The sequence below is a fragment of the Glycine max genome, chromosome 2 (genome assembly GCF_000004515.6).
Source record: "Glycine max cultivar Williams 82 chromosome 2, Glycine_max_v4.0, whole genome shotgun sequence".
In the NCBI taxonomy this organism is placed as follows: Eukaryota; Viridiplantae; Streptophyta; class Magnoliopsida; order Fabales; family Fabaceae; genus Glycine; species Glycine max.
In genome coordinates, this window is record NC_016089.4 from 31,075,086 (window position 1) to 31,090,960 (window position 15,875).

The 15,875-nt window shown below is 33.1% G+C and overlaps 1 protein-coding gene across 1 annotated transcript in view; it reads left to right on the forward strand.

The window, feature by feature from the left end:
* Positions 1–15,626, forward strand: part of LOC121174217 (protein MAIN-LIKE 1-like) — an 18,857-nt gene extending 3,231 nt beyond the window's left edge. Inside the window, exons 2-5 of the mRNA XM_041012987.1 lie at positions 1,444–1,698; positions 1,812–2,471; positions 2,575–3,155; positions 15,461–15,626. Coding sequence (XP_040868921.1) covers positions 1,444–1,698; positions 1,812–2,471; positions 2,575–3,155; positions 15,461–15,626 — 1,662 coding nt within the window. The remainder of the gene's footprint in view (positions 1–1,443; positions 1,699–1,811; positions 2,472–2,574; positions 3,156–15,460) is intronic.
* The last annotated feature ends 249 nt before the right edge of the window (positions 15,627–15,875 follow it).

Below are 15,875 nucleotides of genomic sequence, written 5' to 3' on the forward strand. Positions count from 1 at the left end.
GATAATAGTGTCATGAATATTACTGTTCATACAAATTGCCATGAATGTATGCTAATGATTGATATCCCTATAAGCTAACTTCCATGTGCTTCCATATAAGCCAACTTCCATCTGCAGCTTCTTGTACCTAAATTCATACCTTAGATAACAATCTGTAGCTTCTTGTACCTAAATTAGAGGAGAACAACAATGAATAACAATGTGCAGCTTCTTGTACCTAAATCCAAATTAGAGGAGAACAATAATGAATAACAATGTGCAGCTTCTTGTACCTAAATCCAAATTAGAGGAGAACAACAATGAATAACAATCTGCAGCTTCTTGTACCTAAATTCATACCTTAGATAGATGCAAATACTTGCAATTAATGGATTAAACTAGGAAATAGGAATTTGACATGATAGAACTAGGAATTTGGCATGATGGTAGTTTGCTTAGAACCTCTGAGCCTGTATGTGAAGAAATGCATTTGGAATCATGAACCAACTATCCCAAAACCTTAAGTTATTTAGAACTCTAAGCCACATGGTCGGCTATAATATAATATCACAAATGATGAACCAACTATTCCATACAAATGGTTTTATATCAAACTTTAGAGCAATAAGCATTTTGGTCATCAATTAAGCAGCCATTCTATCACCTAATGTTAATACTAATTCAATTCCCAAAACCCTATCATAATCATCAATTAAATTTCAAAAACTGAAAACATAAAAGTAGAGAAACAAAACACAAATTCTCAATTAATAAAAGGGACTTTAAATTTAATCACAACCTCGAGATCCTTGAATTGACTTTGGGCTACACTAAACATTATTTTATCACAACTTGCATGAGATATTAGAATGAATCATAAAAACACTTGGTAAACTACTTAATAGTTAATATTTCAATTAATATTGCTTGGGGCTCATAGGAATGCACTTCACTGTCAGTATAGGTTGAACCAAATGAGTAGTTGTTTCCATTTCTTCCTTTAACTAAGTTATGACCATAGAGGATAGAGTATCCTTAGAAAAGAAATAGCTCATAAAGGATAGAGTATCCTTTAACTAAGTTATGACCATGTACTTCCTTTATAGGTTGAACCAAATGAATAAGCATAAGGTTGATTTCTTCTTTCTTTGGCTTTGTTCATCTAATATCAAGAAGATTGATTTCTTCTTTCTTTGGCTTTGTTTATCTAATATCAATAATATTAGGATCCATAATCAATTTCCATTCAATCATATAGTGTACTAAATAAAAACTAACCCGATAAAAGCATAAAGCGCGACTTTCAGTCAATGAAATTTGCGTTAGACCAATGAAATTTGAGTGAATGAAATGGGTGATTGAATTTGCGTCACTCATTTGCAGATCATGGTTAGGACTAGAGGATTAGGTCATGCCTTAGGTGTGGGCAGAGGAGATTGTGATGATTCCGATGATGCTCCGTAGCATCGACGGCCTACTGCATCCGCACGGAGACAGCGAGTCACTGTGACTGCGGATCACGTCGATGAGTCAGTCATCCCTGCGCCAGATGTTCAGGATGACCCGATGGAGGCACCAGCTGCTGTGGAGGACATTCCTGCGGACGCAGGCGTAGAGGCGGCTGAGGATCGGCCTCAGGGATTTCCGGGTGGTCCGAGCGACCCATCTGTGTTGACAGCATATGCGGATCGCGTTGCTTGCAGCGTATGGACGGGAGAGGTATTTATACTATTTATTTTTAGTTACTTGTAAATTATACTTTATGATTGAAATTAGTTTTCCTTTAAATGATTATTTTAACGAATTTTGTGTTCCTTTATACTTCAATTCAGGAGTGTCCTGAATTGAAGCTATCCTCTCATGGGAGGAAGGCCCACAGTTTAGGCAGGCCTGCCCCTGCCATTGAGGGACTTATTGCTGGTACAGGACTAAGTCCTCTGATCGCGTGTTCGGTAGACACCAACGATCGGGGACTTTTGTCCGCGTTTGTGGAGCGGTGGCACCGGGAGACGTCTAGTTTCCATCTCCCGGTGGGAGAGCTCACCATCACATTGGACGACATCTCCTCTCTTCTCCATCTTCCCGTTATTGGCGACTTACACGCATTTGAGCCCTTGCACGTGGACAATGCGGTTCAGATGCTGGTGGACTTGTTGATGGTCTCTCCAGAGTCTGCTAGGGCTGAGACAGTCCAGTGTCGCGGACCGTACGTACGCCTGCAATGGGTACGTGATATATATCAGCGCCGATGCCAGGCAGGTCATTGGACAGTTGCGGGTCACGCATATCTTCTTCACCTACTGGGTTGCACTCTGTTTGCTAACAAGAGTGCAACCAATGTCCATGTTGTCTACTTGGAGGCCCTTCGTGACCTCAGTATGACAAAGAGGTACGCCTGGGGAGTGGCTGCTTTGGTTCATATGTACGACCAGCTGAACGATGCATCTATGAGCCACAGTCGACAGCTTGGCGGTTACATCACACTGCTGCAGGTAACAAATATGTTTTTCATTCATTCAGGCTAAACAATGTTCAACTTTAAATTTTGTTACACTTTCATTATTAATGTTTATAATTTGAATGTTACATCTGTAGTGCTGGATTTACGAGCACTTTCCCTCGGTCGCGGAGTCCACCGCTGATCAGGACTACGACGAGGCTTCTCCGCGTACGTGCAGGTGGATTGCGACGAAGAAGACCGTGAAGAGCATTCGCACGCCGTCGTACAGGGAGCGCCTGGACCGACTCCGGATTCCGGATGGCTGTTGGATCCCTTATGGGAAGCATCGGGAGGTCCGGGACTTCCACGTCAGATCATGCTATTCCGATCTCTTGCGCTGGGGGCCTATTGCTGTTTATTACCGATCGGAGAGGTTCGTGCGGCAGTTTGGCTACACGCAGACCATTCCTGATCCTCCTGTCGATTCATGGGTCTCGTATGATGATATACACAATAGGTGGATGCACTACGAGGATCATATCGTACCTGCAGGTGAGGTGTGCGTTGTGCCAGGGGCGTGTTCCAGTGATTACATCAACTGGTTCTTCCGCATCTCCCATCCTTTCATGACACCAGGCCACGCATTAGATCCTCTGCCTCATGGTCATGCCCCGCAGCCTCGAGTCGTCCCTCAGGAGCATCGTCGACATCTACGGAGGAGCCCAGACATGCAGTGGTAAGTAATACTAATAATTTACGTCATTTACCTCAATATTTGCATAATAATTTGTGTAATTAGTTTGTTTTGTATGTAACAGGAAGTTTGTGATGACATTGCTGAGAGGTTGAAGCGCCATCTGAGTCTAGGGGTGGTCATGCCAGGGTCATCGACACATGAGGTGATCGAAGAATGCCTCAGATTGGCCAGGAGTGTGACACAGGACCATCTAGTATACGTTAGGTGTAGACGCAGGCGACGCACTGATCAGGCGTAGTTTATGTACATATTTTATATTGATATTCCTTGTATATACAGATATTGTACATGAACTCATTTCATGCGTATTGTTGGTTTTATTTATTTTCATTACTAATGTTAGTTTTATTTATTTTCATTGATTGTGTATTCCATTTGTGTCTATATACACGCGTGTTATTAAAATGGTCTAGTTAACTTAGTTTACCAATTAATAAAAAATAATTTAAAATATAAATTTAAATATAATTGAAATAAAGAAGTTGAAAAGGGTGTAAAAAAAAATTAAACAAAAAATGGATATCATTCGTTATCTAAGATCTTATATAACGTACTAATATTTTTAAATTCTCTTATAATTACTATTTTCCCACTTATACTAATGATCATGTAAAAAAATGTATTATAAAGTAGTTAGTATTTTCATTTTTTATCTAATACTAATTATTATTTTTATATTCTTTATAATATTAATAATGATATGATTAATTCTTTATAATATTATCTTTTATGTATTTATTGATTTTTATTAATATGTATAAAATAACCTTAAACAATAATTATAATGGGACTGAGTAAGTATTTTAATATCATCTTCTAAACCAATTTATTCTAAAAAAATATATTAAAAAATTAATTATTTATAATAAATCAATATTTATAAATATATTATAATTAATAAAATAAAAAATAAATTTAATTATATTATAAATAAAATATGTTGTATTTTAAAGTATATTATAATTATTTTTCCTCTTACGGATCAAGTTGATTCGGAAGTCTCTTACGGATCAACTTGATCCGTAAGAGACTTTCGGATCAACTTGATCCGTAACTTCCGGATCAAGTTGATCTGTTAGTCTCTTACGGATCAAGTTGATCCGTAGGAGGAAAACTAAGCAAGGACAATTTTGCCATTTTTTAAGAATATTGGGTGCACCTAGCAACACTCTGAGGATTTTCATATGATTTTCCAAACCATTATGATTGAAGGTGGTATAGGAACATGGCTCGTGTTTTAGATGAGTCAAATAAGTTTAATTCATGAAAAAAATGTTTTTCTTTTCAAGGTCACTAATTGGCCTGCAAAAGTTCACAAATAAACGGTCTGGTCCGTGAATTCAAATATTAATTTGAAAAAAAAAATGAAAAATGTATAGAATTAAAAGAAAAAATTCTGACTTCATTTTTTAAACTAAAATCTATTACACTAAAATATACCAAAATTTTAAACATAATAAAATAACAATAACAACCTAAATTAAAAATCAAAATCTTAACATAACAAATTAATAATACTTATACATTGTAACTTCACCAACAATAAATGTATTCCAATCCAAGTATACTCTACAAAGAATCATTCAAGAAAAATAAAAAGTATGACAAAAAAAATACTCCAATGGGAAAAAAATACTCAACGGAATCATTTTGTTGTGTCAAAATTCAGACAACGACAAAATCATGATTTCATTGAGTATTTTGAAAATAAACAATAAAATAAAAAACATAAACCTATGGTTGGATGGGTCTAACCAGAGAGAAGAGAATAGGAGAAGAGGAAATAGGAAGGGAGGAAGGATTGGGGGTGTTGTGAAAGAGGAAGGGAGAAGTGAGAAAGGAAGGGAGAAGGATTTGGGGTGTAGAAAAAAGGCATAAGGATAAAACGGAGAATTTGCTATGGCTGGTAGTGCTAATAGCAAATCTGGAATGACAATAGCAATGCTGCAAATGTATTGGGGGTGTTGTGAAAGAGGAAGGGAGAAGTGAGAAAGGAAGGGAGAAGGATTTGGGGTGTAGAAAAAAGGCATAAGGATAAACGGAAAATTTGCTATGGCTGGTAGTGCTAATAGCAAATATGGAATGACAATAGCAATGCTGCAAATGTATTCACGAAAACTAATTGGGCCCTAAAAAAATGAGGTAATTATTATTCTAACCCTCCTTTTCATTATTCGCACGCCCCACATGTTTTGAAAAAATTATTCTTTTTTTTAATAAAAAAAATATTCTCAAAACATCCTTTTAATGGAAATATTTTTTGTTTATATAAAATATATAATGGAAGCATATTTTCATTGTAAAAGAGGGGTGCAAAAAATACATTTTCACTTTATAAAGTATACAACAAAACATTTTTGTTGTGTATTTTTATTTTTTTTGCAATCTATCTTATGTAACAGAAATACATTTCTATTTTATTAAACTATTATGAAAAAAATTGTAAATGTATATAAGTTACTTTTTTGCAATTAATATATAAGTTACTATTTTAAAATTGAATTAATGATGACACAAATTATCCTATTGTAATCAAATTAATCATAATACAAATTATTATCATAATTGATTTAATCACTATTAATAAAGGTAATTCATATAATAATTAATCCAATTAATTTATAAGTGCTAAATTGTATCTAATTAATTGAATTTTAATTAAAAAAAGATCATGTATATGATATTAATTACTATTAAAAAGGTAGTTTAATCTAATTTCAATTGAAATAAAGATAATTTATATCATAATTAATTTGATTACTTCTTAAGTAAAGTAACTTATATATCTATCGTTAATTAAAAAATGTAAAATTTAATGTAATATAAACGCATATCTGTTTTGCAAAATGCACAATAGAATCACTTTTTTGTCATTATTTGATCAACGAAATTGTATTTTCATTGTGTAAGATGGGATAAAAAAATACACAACAAAATCATGTTTCCTTTGTGTAGTTTTTTTTTTGCATCCCTTTTACATAACGACAACGTGATTATGTTGTGTATTTGTTAGTGTAATTGTGTTTTCGTGAAAATAGTATTTTTAGAATAATTTATTTTTAAGCACAATGGGATGGAATAGTAAAAGTGGGAATGAAAATAACAATTCCCTAAAGAGATCAACATAAGCCTAGTAAAGATTGGATGCTAACCCACATGGGTCAACCAAAGCCCATTATCTAGTAATCTGACTTTCATTGATGAATAAGGGGATTTGAATCCTACACTCCCATATATGTATCTTGCACCTCTCATTTTTGTTTGAAAATACCAAACTATCCGACCCTACCCTAACCCCATTCTCTTTGTGCGAACTACTCCCACGACGACAACTTCTTCTCCCACAACTTCACCTTCTTCACAGTAGCCTCGCAACCTCCACCTCACGAGTCACGATGCCGCAAAACATCCTCCCCCCTCCTCCTTCCTTTCTGTATCGCCATTGAAGGTAAGAATGCGATCCAGAACATGGTGTTTTGTCTTTTGGAATGACAATTCTAAAATGATTTTTTTATTATTTTTAACCATTATTCTGAAGACCGGATTTCGTTAGATATATAGAGCCTTACGAAATGACCATTACGGAACATAGATTGAGTTTTGAAATAGGCTTTTCAAAATAAATAAAATGTTTTTTATTTTATTTTTAACCATTATTTTATACTGTTATGGAACAAGCATTTCGAAAGCTATTTTTTTACTACTCTGTTCTCGAAGGTATTTTTTACTATTATGGAACACCTATTCCAGGAGGTGGAAGTTATTTTTTATTGTTATGGAACACCTATTCTGGAAGTTATTTTTTACTATTATGGAAAACTTATTCTGAAAGGCAGAAACTATTTTTTATTATTATGGAACACCTATTATGGAGGCTATTTTTAACTATTGTGAAACATCCATTCTAAAAATGATTTTTTACTATTATGGAACGCATATTCCGGAAGTTATTTTTTTACTATTATAGAAAACCTCTTCTAGAAAGCAAAACTATTTTTTATTATTATGAAACAGTTATTCTGAAAACTATTTTTTACTAATATGAAACATTTATTATGAAAAGGTATAATATGAAAAGGGTAATTAAGGATTTTTAAAAATTTGGAAGGTATAGAATTCAATATAGGAGGTAGAGGATTCAAATCCCCTCGGATGCAGCTCAAATAAAAAGTTACCTACTACATCGGCAAGAACATTTTACAGGAAATTATACGGGTGTACGAGGAAAATTTATAACCCTAATGTTTAGTAAAAATATTTTTATAATAATTTGAATTTATGTGTTTTTAAAATATGTAAATTATATATAAAACCCAGATATAACCTTTTTCTATTTTTTTATGTTGTGAATTAAAGAGGGTCGCAGAAATTCTCTTCTTAAAATATCATTCATCAACATTTATCATGCACAATCATTACTCAAAATCTTTGTAAAGAGGAAACTAAAAGAAGATAATAGAATGACAATGGATAAATATCTCCTGTTGCAATAATCTATTTAGAGAAACCAAACAAATATATAATAGAAAATAACTAAAATAATAATAATAATAATAATAATAATAATAAGAGATGCCGAGATTTTAATTTAAAAAAAAGAATCAATGATAAAACTGGTAAGTCATCAAAATTATAGAATCATGCTCACAAAATGTGTTTTTTTTTTGTTTTAAAAATGTTAAAAAATTGAGGATTTGAATATGGTTTTTCCAAAAAATTGTATTAAAAAGTATTATTTGGTTTTTTTTTTTTTTTTTGCTTTATTGACATGTTTGAAGCTAAATGATACCAAGTTTTAAACTTGCATAATTCCAATCCAATAGTATATAATTGTTTAAAATAAATAAAGTTGTGGCATTAAACCCAAACTTTAAAAGTATAGGGACCAAAACCATAATAAAGGAAAATTATAGTTAAAAAATAATATTAGAATCAAACACAAATATGGCTATAAGCCTAAGACAATCCAAATACAATATTCCCTCAAATGGTTAAATATATTCACTAAGAATGTTAGCCATATCACTATCACATTGTGAATGACTCGAACAAAATTGATTCCCAGAGATAGGGATACCTATAATTGTACAAGAAACTAAGTGACTAACCATGCAATAAAAAAGATTTTGCTCTTTTGGCAGTTCTCAAATGTGACAAAATCAAAGTCAAAGACAACGTATTGGTAATCATTTTCAGGTAAGGATGCAATGAAATCATCATAGTTCTCATCAGGGCATCCGATTTTTCCAACGATAACCTTTTTCTTTTTCTCGTCATATTTTAAAAATCACATAGCAATGAACTTTCTTCCTTTGCAATTCTAGGAACATGTTTACGCAATGCTCAACCACATCCACGTCAGAAGAGGCATTTCCCTAAATTGAAGCCACACATTAAATTCTAAACTCTAGTCCTTTTCAAATTCAATACTTTAACTACATTACCAATAATAATGATAATGTTCTTCCAGTAAAATGAATCTAATCAATCAGGAAAATAAAATGTTATTTTCTTTCATTGCACAAAAACAAACTACAACAATCCAATAAGAGATACAATCACACACTCCTAACTCATGTGAGTTCCCTTACTTCACTTCAAGCCACAAGATACATATGCAGTATGTGTGTACAAAAATCTCAAAACTAACAAATGCGCTTGCTTATCATCCATTGCCCTGGATTAGAAGAAAATTTTGATAAAGGCAACCCTAAAGTTAATTGCAATTCAAAGCAACTTCATGCATGAGGAAGGAATAAAAGCCTAATAACTTTAAATAAAATATTTTGGTAGAGGCAATTTCTAGCTTCTAAGGTAAATTTGCAATTCTTTGGGAGCAACAACCAATATATACCAGAGATAAGAAAATTATTTTAAGTGCATATCTAACATTAAATCAAAATGTAACTAAGATTCTTGTAAGATTAGCCTGGCACATAAAATACTAAATGTGACAACCTCTACCCCTCACATATATATTAATAAAGGAATAAAAATTCAAATATTAATTAAAAGTATTTTTAAAACATTTTTAAATACAAGCTTTTCAAACGGGTAAAAGGCTCACATTCACTTTCTTCTACATCATATTCAAACTTGTTCAAATAAATAATAAAGTCATCTCGACTCAAAGAAGGTCATCTAAGTCTCATACAATTAATATATAACCTATATCCTAATGTCACATCCTATCAGAGCGTGGTGTTCCCGTGTCCTCTAGCATGAGGTTCTTCATAGTCAACCACCTATTCATCTGCTCCCCCGAACACAAAGTTTAAGATCATCATAGGATCCAAACACAAACAGCAAACCGGGAGTGAGTTATCACATTTCTAACTACTAGAGAGAAACAACACAACATATAGTAGCCAAATACAATTTACTTAGCATATCTCACATTATTTCATCACTTTGTCATTCATCAATCACACTTTTCATCCATCAATCACACCTTTCAATCATCAATCACTATACACAGGAATCACACACTCTGATCAAGACATAATAACACATCAATTTCATAATAAACAATTAGCAAGCGTATGCGACAGTTATGCTAAGACTCAAGCCTATATGCAATGTGGTACCATGTCAGTGAAAAACCTCGTCGGACGCCTAGGAATACATGACAAGACAAACCACACAATAATAAGTCAAGTCACTCTCACTAGGTAATATCATAGGGAGACCAGTCAGGGTCACAGTGCTTTGCGAGAATACTCCAACCATATGGGATCAACATTATAGTTGTCAATACCGGTGTAGCGGAGCAGAGCGGCCGACCCCAAAAGTGGGATAGCGGATAGCGGGATGACCGCTATTCTAATGTTTTTTTATATATATGTTAAATAATTAATAATATATATATATATTCAAAAAAATATAAATATATATATAAGTTTTTAATATCATAAAATTATGATATTATTATATTCATTTAATATTATGTCTATATTATTTAATTATCAACATTATTATTATTATTAATATTGCTCGGCTACAATTTAACTAGATATGTTAAACTTTAAAACCAAAAATATAAATAAATATATATATATATATATATATATATATATATATATATATATATATATATATATATATATATATATATATATATATTATTTCTATATTATTTAATTATTAACATTATTATTATATATTAATATTGTTTGACTACAATTTAACTAGATATGTTAAACTTTAAAACAAAAATATAAATAATTAATAATATATATATGTTCAAAAACAAATATATATATATATATATATATATATATATATATATATTAGTTTTTAATATTATAAAATTATGATATTATTATATTTATTTCATATTATTTCTATATTATTTAATTATTAACATTATTATTGTATATTAATATTGTTCAGCTATAATTTAACTAGAAATGTTAAACTTTAAAACAAAAATATAAATATATATATATATATATATATATATATATATATATATATAAGTTTTTAATATTATAAAACTATGATATTATTATATTTATTTAATATTATTTCTATATTATTTAATTATTAACATTATTATTATATATTAATATTGTTTGGCTCTACATAAGCTAGCCCTAGTGGTATATATGTTTTGTTTTGCTGAATCCCCTAATGGTATATTAAAATGTGAATATACTGTATACACATGGTAGATAATTAAGGTAGGATAATTTTGAGAGAAGTGGAGATAAAGAGTTGGTGGAGCGCGCGGGTGCAAGATCTGAGATCGAGGGTTTCTTAGTAACACAGAACATAGCAGAAGAAGCAACACAGTGCCCTCTCTCTCTCTCTCCCTCCCTCTCTCCCTCTCTCCCTCTCAATGCCCTCCCTCTCTCTCTCCCTCCCTCTCTCCCTCTCTCTCTAGGAAGAACAAAGCAGAAAAAGCAACACAGAACAGAACCACCGAACTCACTCAAAACCACCATGCTTCGAAGTAGCGGTGCGAAAAACCACTCCGCAACCTGCGTCGCTCTGTCACGCTCCGCCGCGACAGTGACCGCTCCAGCCGCGACCCCGAAACTGCCTCGCTACACACGTGTACGTCGCGGATGGGTGCCGCTCCGCTCCACCCCACCGCTATAGCGATCGCTACGGCCGCTATTGACAACTATGATCAACATAGGCTTAAAGGAGCACTCAAACCGTGTGACCCCCAAGGCCTACACTCCGAAGAGTCCGTCAGGGCCTCTCCCTCTTGATTCAGGTCCAACCCAGAAAACATTTTAGCACACAGACTCTATCTATGAACTGTACAAAACACACGACTCCTCAATTGTTCTCAAAATAATTTTAACTCGTCGTCCTTTAAGGGTCTTATCATTAACTCATCGCCCTTAAAGGGATTTAGCATCAACTCATCGCCCTAAAAGGGACTTAGCATTAACTCGTTACCCTTGAAGGGACTTATGATCGTGTGATTGTACAATTCATAGTTCACAACTCAATGCACACAACACTTCAAGGCACATATATATCTCAATCATATACATACTCAATTTATCACATACACTTAATCCCAATCACAATGGTATAATCTCAATTTAACATGTTATCACACCTCATGAATCATATACACTTTATCTATGAACTATGCAATACACACATTTACTCAATTGTTTTCAAAATCATTTTAACTCATCGGGTTCCCACAGTGGATCCCATCACAATACTCGTCACCCTTAAAGGGTCTTACAATTGTGTGATTGCACAGTTCATAGTTCACAACTCAATACACACATCTCATCTCAATACACATGTATTTCATCATCCGTCACATGTTCAATTTATCACATACTCACAGTTTGAATCATCATTTCATAACCTCAACATAAAAATTTATACATAAGATTTTATCACAACATGGGATGTAAAGCCTCTAAAATAGTTTCTCACAATTGTATCAAAATCAATTAATCAAAATCATGGGTTAAACACAAAGACATCAAGAGCACTCAAGTTTATCAATCAATTCTCATCACGACATCAATTGGTACATAGAACAAAATAATATTGCATTCATAATCATAAAGAAAAATTATAATTCAATAAACATCCTAAAATAAACCCAAATTTAGTTCTCTAAGGATCCCTACACATGTTCTCACTAACCCCCAATTGTGAATAACTCATCTCTTACCTCTGAGCGGACTCACGTGTCTTCAGCCAGCGATAGTAACATCTCTAGCGGTTTCCTGAGATTTCTTCAGTTATTCCTCCGACTGCTCCGATAGAATTCCTAAATGTCAGAGAGACGGAGAAGAGATTGAAACCTCCATTTGTACTGTCTTCATGCAATTCCTTTTTCTCCCTTCACAAATATTATCCCAAAAATCCCAACGGTGAAAGTGTGCGCAACTGAATTTCAAACAACATATCCAAATTTCCTGAAAATCCAACGGTTAACGAAACCGAGATCATAGTTTTACCGAGACAGTTTTGGGTTTCTGCGGGAAATTAAAATTCTATAATGCGAAGGGTTTTCCTCTAAACTCAGATATGATTTTGAAATTCCCAACGGTGAGAATTTTCGAAATTGGGTTGCGAATGTGGTACTCAAATTTCACGATGATCCAACGGTGAACGAGTCCGAGATCGTTGTTTTTTGAGATAGGTTTGGTGGACTACGGAAAAAAGAAAGGGTTTTGAGAGGATAAGGGGGAAAACGAAAATGAGGCCAAAAAGAGGCACCTGACTTAACATAACTATTTATACCAAGGGTATTCAGTCTATTATTTGTTCTATATTTATTTATTTTATAAAAATAAACTCTATTTTATTTTCTATCAAACAAATAAATGAAATATCCTTTTTATTTTCTCTCAAATCATTATTTTAATTAATAATTATATCTCCTTATTTATTTATTTATAAAATCTCATCATTTTTCTAAAACTCTATTTATTTATAAATAACAATTCTTTTTAATCTAGATTACAAAAATTGGGATGTTACACATTTACTCCTTGAGGTGAACCCAAATAGTGTTCCTAAGTGTGAAAAAGCCTAACATTTACTCCACTGGTTATAAAAGACAATCCTAGGTGTGAACTTCACAGTAACTCTTATCACAAACGAATACTGTAAAAAGTTACATAATATATCTTGGATTCATATTGAGATAGCTTGGACAACAGAGTAAACTAACAGATTAATTATAGACCATGACAAGGAAAGCAATAAAGAATACAATCATCACACCCAAATAGTTAAATAGTGTTAACATTGGGTCACAAATCTAATTTGCTCAATGGAACTTCAACCAAAAGCAATATGTTTATAGCTTGTAAGTGAAGGTCCAAAATAAAACAACAAATAGAGCTCAACAAAATCAAAAGTACCAATTCTTTGCCATAACTTTCACTACCTATTTACGAAATTCCTCTCAAATAGTATCCATCAAATTGACTAGGAAGAAAATCTACAAAATTTGTGATTCAATATGATTGTGATTTTATGTCATATAACTATATGACTGATATGATATAATTTAGAATGGCTAAACCCCATACATATGGAGGATCCATTTTGAACAAGAAAATGTTTCTCTATAAATTTTAAAATACCAGACTTTCTCATATATAAAAAATTGCAAGCATTATGTTAATAACAAATCAATTGGTTGCACATATGGGATACACTAGTATTATAGTATACCATGTTAGTTCAACCTACATAATCAACCATCGAAACAAGGCCAACTCATTCACATAGGAATAGGATCCATAGAATCATGTGTAAGATAAACTTGCAGCACCTAGTAACCCATAAAAAGTGATTTACATAAATCCAATTGTTCAATTATAGTTGTAGTTAATCAACACATTAGAATTTACAACATCTAGTAACTTTCACAAGGATAACTATTAGCCAAGAATTACTAAAGAATGAGACTCAAAATTGACACTATTTTATGCATTACTTACCCTAAAAGAGCTTCCTGGACCACCTCTTAGTTGATAAGACCTATTGCACAAGTCAAATGCCTAGAACCCTTTGGGGAAATCAAGAAAGCAAACACATCAATGAACTTAGGCACTAGTACTAGAGCTGATAATTGAAGATTTAAGGTCCAATACTCCAATCACATTCAGCAGGTGCTACGCTCATCCCTAACAAAAACATCAAATTATCCTTTAATTTTTACCATTGTAAAGAGTCAATTGAAATAATAAATAACACTGCAAAATACACTCAAATTGTCTATGTTAATAAATTACTTCCAATTTTCCTCTTATGCATACATAATTTGATTCTGAATTCTTTCCCTTGTAGTGGATCTTCCAAATATTTCACATTCTCAATGATATTATACAGAGTCAATTTCAAATAAATAACAATATTCCTATAAGCATTTATATCTACCAATACCATGTAATAGTAATATATGATCAGTTGATCACTTATCAGTTATTCAAATATACAAAATGAAAACAAACAAACATGTATGCTCATCAATGATGTGTAGCAGAAATTAAAACTGAGCTACTAAGAAACAAAAGAAGAACAATTAGAAAAATTGGTGATGGAACTTGGAGAATTTCTTCTTAAATACAAGATGTTGTATAACATTACAAACTTGACCTTTTCTTTATCCATAAACATTATATAAAGCTTTTAGAATATGTATAATCACAATTCAACTTTACCTTAGAAGCTAGATATTGCCTATGCCAAAATATTGAGATACATACAATATTCTCAACAAGACACTTTATAATTTTCACCTGCAAATATGAAGGGAAACAATGTAATAAAAGTAATATGCTATATATGCCTAATAACTTTATATGCTCTCATTTTTTCCATTACTAGTCTCCTTTGTCACACTCTGGACTCATCTTCCTCATCTCTGTTGTGATGTGTTGTTTTGTGCGAGGAAGACAAGGAAGGAGCTTGATTGCAAGATGAAAGAGATAAACAACAAAGCCACCCCATATGGGTCATAGATCAACACCACTAGCAAAAATTAACAAAGCTAGGCTTTCTTAAATAAAACACTAAAAGAACAAGCTTTATTCAAATCAGAATTAGATCACAAAAAAAATGAACATGTAAAATGAATTATTAAAAAGATAATTGTCATGCCATTGGTTGTATAATAAAAGGCACAACCTCAAGCAACAAAAGTAAAAGGAAGCAAAAAAATACCTATCTTTTGGCATAAACCATAGCGTCAACAAGTCGATCTAAACTCGAAACCTGAAAGTGAAGGCTTTCTATAGTGAAGCTTTCTTCTCATAGTCATCGTCGATGCTGCAATAAAGGGTTGTGTTTGGAGTTGGCAATAAGGTGGAGGACAACCTCAGTGTCGGAGGTGATGTTGAAGATGGAGTCGTTGTCTTCGAGGTTGATTCAAAGGAGGTTGTCATTGTGGGTCACACTGACGGAGCTGAAGCAGTAACTGACAACAAAGGGCTAGACATTTTTTAGCATGGATTGGCTGATGGTGGAGTAGCGGGCGTGACCGATGGAGAGGCTGTTGGGGAGATGGTCGAGTTTTGATTAATTGAAGACTTCGAAGATGAGGCCCATGTTGGTGATGGATTAGAGGACATTGTTGTTGACAGTGACAATTTTGATGCCTTCTTGGCCGCAATGATGGAGCGCATAGAGGATAAGGTAGTAGAGGCGCGAGGCCTCAGGGTCATCATATATGCCCACCACGGCGCACTCCTCGCA